Below are 10,031 nucleotides of genomic sequence, written 5' to 3'. Positions count from 1 at the left end.
GGAGATGACTGGAGACCTTCCATTTTCAGTTGCCATCCTTTCAACTTCACAGTTATACTCAGTACATCCCAATTCTGTCCCAGAATGCTAGGTTATCCCAAGCTCTCAGCTTGCCTTAATGCCATTTATGATAGTTCTAGTGCAGAAGTGCCCTGGTGCTGAAATCCTGATGCTATTTCAACTGTCTGAGCTGAAAGCAATACTTTGAGCCTATGAGACAGATTGGATATTATCGTACGCAGATAAGAGTGTGTTTTCCTACTGTCAAACATGAGTCCTCTGAGATTCCAGCTTTTTCTGTAGTCACTTTACTCCCTTGAACGAGTGATATCTTAACTACCAGTCTAAAGCAGAAGTATCAAAGGAAGCCAGTGATAATATAAAGTGTCAGTGAATGAGAAATTAATCTGTGTCTACAGAGATGTATGTTGCACGCCCAAGGTATTGTGATAAAATACATTTTAGAACTGTTTTTTCTGCAAGGGAAGATATTTTTTTTTATATACCGAGCACTTTTATTGTATGTGAAGTGTTTTGATAAGACAACTGCACTATGTCCCCTGAAAGCTTAGTTTATTGACATTTATAGCAGTACTTGCTGTGTGAGGAACAAATTGCAGAGCTATTTTTCAAGTAGTCTTCAGATCCTGGAGATGTACTGAAAGATAAGGGAGACTTATAAAACCACAGGGAAAAGAGATGCAGTAAGCTCGCTTCAGTCCTTCTCTTTAGTGTGAGCTGAAATCCCTGCTGGACCATGCCCACATTTCAATACAATCAGTTCTCTTCTGCTGTCGCAAACTTGCTGTTGGGTTCCTTCTCAGGGTGAGCAGAATTACACAGAACAAAGATTATGCAAAAAGCCAACATGGAAGCCAGCCATTTTAACATCAAAAATCCAAATTTTTCACCATCTTTATTGGCTACTCAGTGCTTTATAGGTGTGTATTTTGGTGATAGTCACAGCATTAAAGCTGGATAGTTTAGGTGCAGCTCTCACTGCTAGCTATAGAGCTGGAAAGGGATGGCTCATGCTTAAGGATAAAACAGGATTAGAGAGGCACAGAACTACTCGATCCTGTATTCCTGGATCTCAGTCTAAATTGCAGTTATTACTCTAATTCTGTGGTATGCCGTTAACAAGAGAAACTGCTAATTTCACAGTTTCATATCTGTTAATGAATTGCAGCAGCCCAGACTAACTATATGTCGTGGTTTAAACCCAGTCAGGTAACTTGTTCACTCACTCCCAGTGAGTGGTGCCGAGCTGACAACAATCGAGGTCCGTGTCCATCTCCCCCCCCCCTGCACCGGGGCTCTCCCCTTCCCCGCTCCTGGACGAACGGGGAGGAGGATCGAGAGAGTGCAACTCCTACGGGTTGAGACAAGAACAGTCCAGCAACAAATCACCACCGCTACTATCAGCTAAAACAATGATAAGGGAAAATAACAAGGGAAGAGAATACGATACCACCGGCCAAGAAAGCGAGTTCCACCCAGAAGCTCCTGTCCTTCCGGGTAACTCCCAGTTACCCCCCACCCCGGGCATGACGTGCTGTGGTATGGAATACCTCCCTGGCTAGCCCGGGTCAGGCGCCCCGTCTCTGCTTCCTCACAGCTTCCCCTCCTCCCTGGCAGAGCATGAGCCTCACAGAGTCCTTGGTCAGGGTAAACATCACTTAGCAACAACCGAAAACATCGGCTTCACCAACACTGTTCTCAAACTAGAAGTCAAAACACAGCACTGCACCAGTTAACACAAAGGAAAAACATGACTGCTACTGCTGAACCCAGGACACTATAATATGTATTGTAAATACTAGAATTTGGTATGATTATAGCACAGTAAAATATAACAAATCATAGAATGGTTTGGGTTGGAAGGGACCTTAAAGCTCATTCAGTTCCAACTCCCTGCCATGGGCAGGGACACCTTCCACTAGACCAGGTTGCTTAAAGCCCCTTCCAACCTGGCCTTGAACACTGTCACAGAATCACAGAATCACAGAATCCTAAGGGTTGGAAGGGACCTCAGAAGATCATCTAGTCCAACCCTCCTGCAAGAGCAGGGTAACCTAGAGTACATCACACAGGAACTTGTACAGGCGGGCCTTGAATATCTCCAATGTAGGAGACTCCACAACCCCCCTGGGCAACCTGTTCCAGTGCTCTGTCACTCTCACAGTAAAGAAATTTTTCCTGATGTTCACATGGAACCTCCTATGCTCCAGTTTACACCCATTGCCCCTTGTCCTGTCACTGGACATCACTGAAAAAAACCTAGCTCCATCATCCTGGCACTCACCCTTTACATATTTGTAAACATTGATGAGGTCACCCCTCAGTCTCTTCTTCTCCAAGCTAAGGAGTCCCAGCTCCCTCAGCCTCTCCTCATAAGAGAGATGTTCCATTCCCTTAATCATCTTTGTGGCTCTGCGCTGGGCTCTTTCAAGCAATTCCCTGTCCTTCTTGAACTGTGGGGCCCAGAACTGGACACAATATTCCAGATGCGGCCTCACCAAGGCAGAGTAGAGGGGGAGGAGAACCTCTCTTGACCTACTAACCACACCCTTTCTAATGCACCCTAGGATGCCATTGGCCTTGGCCACGAGGGCACATTGCTGGCTCATGGCCATCCTCCTATCCACCAGGACGCCCAGGTCCCTTTCCCCTTCACTACTGTCCAGCAGGTCAGCCCCCAGCCTGTACTGGTACATGGGGTTGTTCTTCCCCAGATGCAAGACTCTACACTTGCCCTTGTTGAATTTCATCAAGTTTCTCCCCACCCAACTCTCCATGTTGTCCAGGTCTCGCTGAATGGCAACACAGCCCTCTGGTGTGTCAGCCACTCCTCCCAGTTTAGTATCATCAGCAAACTTGCTGAGGGTGCATTCAGTTCCCTCATCCAGGTCGTTGATGAAAATATTAAACAGCACTGGTCTCAGCACCGACCCCTGAGGGACTCCACTAGTCACAGACCTCCAGCTAGATTCTGCCCCATTGACCACAACTCTCTGCCTTCTTCCTTCCAACCAGTTCTACCTGATCATCAAGCCCACACTTCCTTAGCTTATCTATGAGGATGCTGTGGGAGACAGTATCAAATGCCTTACTGAAATCAAGAAAAACCACATCTACCGCTCTACCATCATCCATCCACCTAGTTACTTGCTCATAGAAGGCTATAAGGCTGCTCAAACATGACTTCCCCTTGGTAAAGCCATGTTGGCTGCTCTTAATGACCCCCCTCATCCTTGATATGCCTAGAGATGGTATCAAGAATAAGTTGTTTCATCACCTTTCCAGGGATGGAGGTAAGGCTGACCGGTCTATAATTACCCGGGTCCTCCTTCTTTCCCTTCTTCTAGATCGGTGTGACATTTGCCATCCTCCAATCCCCAGGCACCTCTCCTGTTTCCCACGACTTACCAAAGATGATGGAGAGTGGCCCAGCAATGACCTCTGCCAGCTCCCTCAGCACCCACGGGTGTATTCCATCCGGACCCATCAATTTATAGATGTCCAGATTACTTAACTGATCCCTAACCCAATCCTCATCTACCAAAGCAAACTCCTCCTTTATCCTGACTCCTCAGGCTACAGGAATCTGGGTCCCCTGGGGAGAGTCTGCAGGAGTAAAGACAGGGGCAAAGAAGGCATTCAACACCTCTGCCTTCTTTACATCCTCTGTCTCCAGGGCACCCACCTCATTCAGCAGTGGGCCTATACTGCTTCTTGTGTTAGTTTTATTCGCTATATGTATTTGAAGAAGCCCTTTCTATTGTCCTTGACCCGACTTGCCAGATTAAGTTCCAAGGAGGCCTTAGCTGTCCTAATTGCTTCCCTACATCCTCTAACAGCTGTCCTATATTCCTCCCAAGTGGCCAGCCCCTCCTTCCATAATCCATAGATTCTCTTTTTCTGTACGAGTTTGCCCAGCAGTTCCTTGTTTAACCATGCTGGTCTCCTGGCTCCCCTACTTGACGTCCTACTCATTGGGACACTCTGATCCTGAGCTCTGAAGAAGTGGTCCTTGAATGCTGACCAACTATCTTGAGCCCCTTTACCACCTAGTACCCTTTGCCATGATACTTCCCTTAGCAATTGATTGAAGAGGCCAAAGTTTGCCCTTCGGAAATCCAGAAATGTGGCCTTGCTAGGTATTCTATTCCTCCCACACAAGATCCTAAACTCCACCATCTCATGGTCACTGCAGCCCAGGCTGCCATTGACTGTCACTACTTCAACCAGACCCTCCTTGTTGGTGAGTACCAGATCCAGCAGCGCTCCTCTCCTAGCTGGTTTGTCCACCATTTGCATTAAGAAGTTATCATCAGTGCACTGGAGGAACCTCCTAGACTGTGAATGACTGGCTGTGTAAGTCTTCCAGCAAATATCGGGGTAGTTAAAATCCCCCATAAGGACCAAGTCAGGGATGAGGCACCCACAGCTTCTCTGGGCAACTTGTTCCAGTGACTCAGAACCCTCACAGTAAAGAACTTATTCCTAATATCTAGTCTAAATCTACCCTCTTCCAGTTTAAATCCATCCCACCTTCTCCTATCACTACATACCCTTGAAAAAAGTCCCTCTCCATCTTTCTTATAGGCCCCCTTTTAGGTACTGGAAGGCTGCTATAATGTCTCCTTGGAGACTTTTCCAGGCTGAACAAGCCCAACACTCTCAGCCTGTTTTCGTAGCAGAGGTGCTCCAGCCCTCTGAGTATCTTTGTGGCCTCCTCTGGACTCACTCAAGCAGGTCCACATCCCTCTTGTGTTGGGAGCCCAGGAGCTGAATGCGGTACTGCAGGTGGGGTCTCACCAGAGTGGAGCAGAGGGGGATAATCACTTCCCCCAACCTGCTGGTCACAGTGGTGAACAATGTTGTGACGGTTTCTTTTTAAACTCCTGATGTAATTTCTTTTTCCCTCTCAGTAGTGTGTTCACAGGTAATATAGTTGAGACATCATCTATTGGGAAATAGGTGGACTCAGCTGACTCTTGTGTTTCTACTACAATATTCCCATGGATGACTTTCTTTTCAGACACAGAGGGACACAGTGTCAAGGAGAATCTGTTGCTTTGAGTAATTCAAAGTAATGCAAAGCAATCACTGTGTAGTGTCAGTCGTGTTATTCATGATTCTTGTGGGAGTGTGAATGAGTTGAGGGTTCTTTTGTACAAATGTTACATTCTTGTAGATACTGTGTTAGGATATATGCAATTAAAACCACAACTAAGTTAGATCTGGAAGTAAGATGCTTCAATGTTTTGTTTTTAGGCATGTCAGAAATACTTTCTATTCATTTTGGCTATGTAATTAGGTGAAGTAAAAGGAAGGAAAGAAGGAAGGGAACCTCTTTGAATGTCAGTGGAGTATGTAAGGAATCTTCCAGCATCACCATTTAAACTTTGTATTCAAAAAAAGCAAACAAAACAAAAAACAAACAACAAAAACCAAACAAAAACAAAACCAAAACATACAATATATATAGAAACAGTGCAACTTGTGTCATTGCAGAACAGTGAATGACACCTGGTTTGTACCACCTGGAAAGCAAACCAAGCCATCTGCTTTGTATCAGCATGAAGGATATTGTATTCTGGAGTAAAAGCATCATCAAGGCAGAGGTGTGAGGAGGAGTTCATTGGAGAAACAGTGTAAGAAATAAGATCAAAGGTTTGTCTTAGAAGAGGAAAGAGTCTTAACCTACTCTTAAAATTAAAAGGAATATGTATTAGCCTGTCACTTTGGTGGGCCAGTCCTGCTACTTTCACTGAGCCTGCATGTGCAGACATGTTGAGAAGGGTCTGCTTTGTGCAGAAATCGGTATGGAAATGATACATTGCTTTAATCTGCTTGTGCTCTCAACAAGGACCTTCGGGGGGATGGTAAGGTGCATTGGCCTTGTGCTGGCTCCCTGCCCAAGGGCAAATCCCTTTCTGAGCAAGTGGCATTAGAGCATCAACAACGATACAACAAAAGCCTGTGGCATATATTCTTATTTCTCTTGCACACAGACAAAACCAGACTACAGAGTCCATTTGATATGAGATCAGCTTCAATCATTCAGATTCATAAGTAACATTCACCTGTTATGAGATCAGCTTCAATCATTCAGATTTGTAAGTAACATTTACCTGTAGTTTTTCTTCATGTATTTCTCTAGAGGTTTAACAGTGCGGATTTTCCTGTAGGAAGAACAGATGTCTGTTTAGTACAGGTGCAATTCTGACACTCTGGGAAGTGCCAGTGACCTGCATTTACAGTAAACATAGAAAAGAGGTGTGGTGGCAGAAAATAGTGCATTTGCATGACAGAACTGAAATGTAACCCTGCCTTTTGAACATGGCTAGTCTTTGGGCAAGGTCATAGAGATCTGTGAAATGATCTGGCATCTGAGACCCCTGAGAGGCATGCTTCCATTTCCTCACAGGAATACTGCTAGGGAGCAGCATTTTAAGTGTAATAATGACACAAATTAGATGGCATTTTCCTACTTCGGGTATCTGGCTAGAGGCTGACATCCTCTTTGTTTTAAGAAACCTCTAAGTCCTTGTCTCCCTTAGTGCTACAGTGAATGAGTTATTTTCATTTCTAAGCATTTAATGAATAAGCATTCATTTCTGAAAACATTTGTACTGGACAACAGAGTTTGTAGTGCAAGTGAAAAGCCTGGACTGTTCAACTGTTTCCAAGGTTTTTTTAAAAGGCAGAAAAGCTCTCATGATCATTTGATCTGAAATGAGTTGTGCATACCATGGGGTGTTCCCCAGTAATTCTTCCCTCACACCCATACCTTTCGTCTGAGCTACGGCACATGTTTTAGAAATACATTCATTTGTGACTGGAAAAGATCACAACCCCTCATGGAATGCGTTAGCTAACTCTTAGGTAATACTACAAAACCTTCAGCTTCAAACACCAGCTCTTGCTAGGCTATGTTGGTAATGGAGGCATAAGTAGATGGACAGTTGCCCTGTCTTATGAGCCATTTTGATGCTGATCCTGCCCCTGGCATAAACTATAGTCCAGGGTTGTTCTCAGTCATGTCTGTTTAGAATGGTCTGCCTGTATGTTCTTCATACTTTGAAGATTATCATTGTTTTTTGAAGCTGCAGGATAAGCCAGCAAAGATATAAAGCCTGACTTGAAAATGAATGCTGATGTGACTGCTTCTGGTTTCTGATTCAGCAGAGACATAGATGTGTTTCTCGGAGTGGAGGATGTTGTTTCAGTTACGCTTCTGAGGTAGTTTGGCATGAAAGGCTGAACAGGGTGGAAACTTTCACTTTGAGCAAAAGAACGGTTCTAATGGAGTCTATGTGCTTGTACTTTTTCATGTCTGTCCTTTCCCACAGCTCTCCCAGACCAAACATTCAACTCCCCAAACTGATGGTGGCAAAAAAAAGAAATTCAATTAACTGTGAAGATGTGTTTTCAGAAAGAAAAATATAACCATGGAGCTCTTAAACACAATGTGGGGAAGTGTCAAAGACCCTTCAGTTGCTGCAGAAAGAGATCCCAACACAACCAGGTTAAGTTAGAGGAAACACACAGATGAGGACATTATGCCCCTATAAACTGCCAAAAGTCCTTGTCTTTTGTCCACCTCTTCTCCTCATCAAAGCTGCTGGCAAACTGGAGGACGCAGCACAGATCTGGCACAGTCAAGAAGGATTTTCAGCTCCCCAATTAAAGCAGTGTGTATGGTCCATCAGGTAAGCCAATGCCCATGTAAACATCTAGTAATAGCTACACAGGAGGCAATCAGGGCATCACCTTTGTTTTTGTTTATCTGAGACAGGTGCTCATAGTGGTGACCAGAACTTCCCTGCAATAAGAAGAAACATGCAAAATGGTGAAGATTTTTTGAAAATCCTCATGTTCAATTTGTGAAACTCACATTTCTTGAAAAAGCCTCTTTGGGTGAAGAAGGCAGTTTTTCTCTTACGCTTGCACGTGTGCATTCTTGATCTGACATTACTTGCAACCACAAGAGAGCACTCTTTCCTTTGAAGATTTCTCAGTTTCCCCAGAAAGCTAGAGACATGCCATATAAGTTTGCAAACAGCTTGTAAGCTGTTTCAGTTAGACCAGAGCAGCCGAAACAACAAAGCTTGCAGTTGTCTTTTGGATTTCGTTGTGAAAAGCCTTTGGGTAGTTTTCAGATGACAGAAGATTTGGTTCCTGAGAGGGAGGAGTTGTGCCAAAACTTTGAAGATCCCTGTAAACTTTGCAAATTACCCATCTTTTGGAGACAATTATATCAAACGATATCGTGGATTACAATACATGAGAAGTGTTTAGAGCCTGGAAGATTATTTATGTTTGGCATTAGCTCTTATGGTCATAATTTCAAGCAGAGAGAAAAGGAATACACAGGAACCCTCTTATTATCTTTTGAAATATGAAGATCAGAGGAAAAGAAGGGTTTAAAGTGTGGAGTGATGGTCCTCAAAACCTGTCTGTAAATTAGCTGGTATCCAACATCTATAAAAACAACAAGGCTTAGAGCTGACTTCCAGGCACAGAGTGGACCTCATGAATGGTTAGCAGTGCTTTGAGATCTGAGTGTTCATACACCGCAGGAGGAAATTGCAGCCTGTGGGGCAGAGTACCTATACAAATGTTTCCTCCTTGCTTGGACTGATACAAGATTTGGAAGCCAAATTCGGGAACTGACATTCCACCAGTGGGGAATAAAAAAAAGAAGCATGGACAGCAGTAAAGATGATGATGGACTACTGAACAGGATTGCATTTCCAGGAGCTATGTCCCTGGCTAACAGCCATGTGCATCCCCATGGGGTGCCCCTAAGAGAGCCCTTTGGGGTTCCCTTCCATCTGGACCCATCTTACTGGGAGCAAGCCTATGGCGGGCACACAGGTCGCATCTCCTACATCCCATTCCCTGGCTACGTGGGCATCTATGACTATTCCTTTGAGCCTGCCTTCATTCGAAAGAGGAACGAGAGGGAAAGGCAGCGGGTGCGCTGCGTGAACGAGGGCTACACACGCCTGAGAGAGCACCTGCCCAAGGAATTTGCTGACAAGCGCCTCAGCAAAGTGGAGACACTGAGAGCTGCAATAAGCTACATCAAACACCTACAGAGCTTGCTGGACTGTCATCCCTTAGGGTCGAACAGCAAAGAAATGCTCTCTGACAAGGAGCTCCCAGAAGCTCCCAGTCCTGGTCGCCCGCGGGAGTGCAACAGTGATGGAGAGTCCAAAACCTCATCAGCTTCATCCCCCTACAGTGAATTTGAGGAGATGGGCAGCTAAGTAACAGCCTCTCTGGAGACAGAAAGCTGAAAACCAAATCTAAAACCCTGGGGATTTTTCCACAGATGAAAATGAATACCAGGAAAAGGAAAAGCAGCTAGAGAAAACCAGAAAAGGTATTTTCGATCTGTCAAAGGATTTAACTGTTGTCTGTACAAAACCTAAAGATGATTTGTGAGCAAACAGATATATCTCAGGTTGCTTCAGCTGTGTTACTAAACTTCCTTTGGACTGTTAAAACTGAAGTGATGTTTGTATTCTATTTTTCATTCAGCTTTTATTCTATTCATCTATTTTCTTTTGCCTTTCACTTGATGAGACAGCAAAACAAGATGAATGCATTTAAGGAAATTCCCCTTCCCTTTCTCCTGCTTCCTCCTGTAAGTTTTATTGGCTGGTTTTCCTGACTGCTAACCTGAGATGCACTGGCTTGCAAAAACATGGACTGGGAAAGGTAAGATTTAGATAAAATGTCTTTCCCTAAAATTTTTAGGAAACTCACAGAAATACTTATGTTTCTGAAAAGACAATTAAAAAATATAAATAAGGCTATATTTGGGAAATAATTTATCGCATGGCATCTTTGAAAGTGAAAGAAGCAACTCGTTCATTGGACACTGGCTATCTGGTGATTATTTGAAGGACAATTTTCAGGAAAAGAAAATCTGACACTTTCATTTTAATCAATACGAAAAAGAGGAAACAAAGTTGTGTAAAGCTGCATTTTCAAAAGCAAAGCTCCGCTCA

At 44.1% G+C, this 10,031-nt stretch overlaps 1 protein-coding gene across 1 annotated transcript; it reads left to right on the top strand.

Annotated features, from left to right (window-relative positions):
- The first annotated feature begins 7,461 nt into the window (after window positions 1-7,461).
- Window positions 7,462-9,306, top strand: ASCL4 (achaete-scute family bHLH transcription factor 4). Its single transcript, XM_057420683.1, has 2 exons — window positions 7,462-7,721; window positions 7,808-9,306. The coding sequence occupies exon 2, from the start codon at window positions 8,718-8,720 to the stop codon at window positions 9,282-9,284; it is 567 nt and encodes a 188-aa protein (XP_057276666.1). The 5' UTR covers window positions 7,462-7,721; window positions 7,808-8,717; the 3' UTR covers window positions 9,285-9,306.
- The last annotated feature ends 725 nt before the right edge of the window (window positions 9,307-10,031 follow it).

The sequence above is a fragment of the Pezoporus wallicus genome, unplaced genomic scaffold (assembly GCF_028554395.1).
Source record: "Pezoporus wallicus isolate ANWC-B61680 ecotype Strahan unplaced genomic scaffold, APGP_CSIRO_Pwel_v1 contig_2871, whole genome shotgun sequence".
Lineage (NCBI taxonomy): Eukaryota > Metazoa > Chordata > Aves > Psittaciformes > Psittacidae > Pezoporus > Pezoporus wallicus.
Note: the sequence above shows the minus strand (reverse complement) of the source record. Positions and strands in the feature narration are given on the sequence as shown.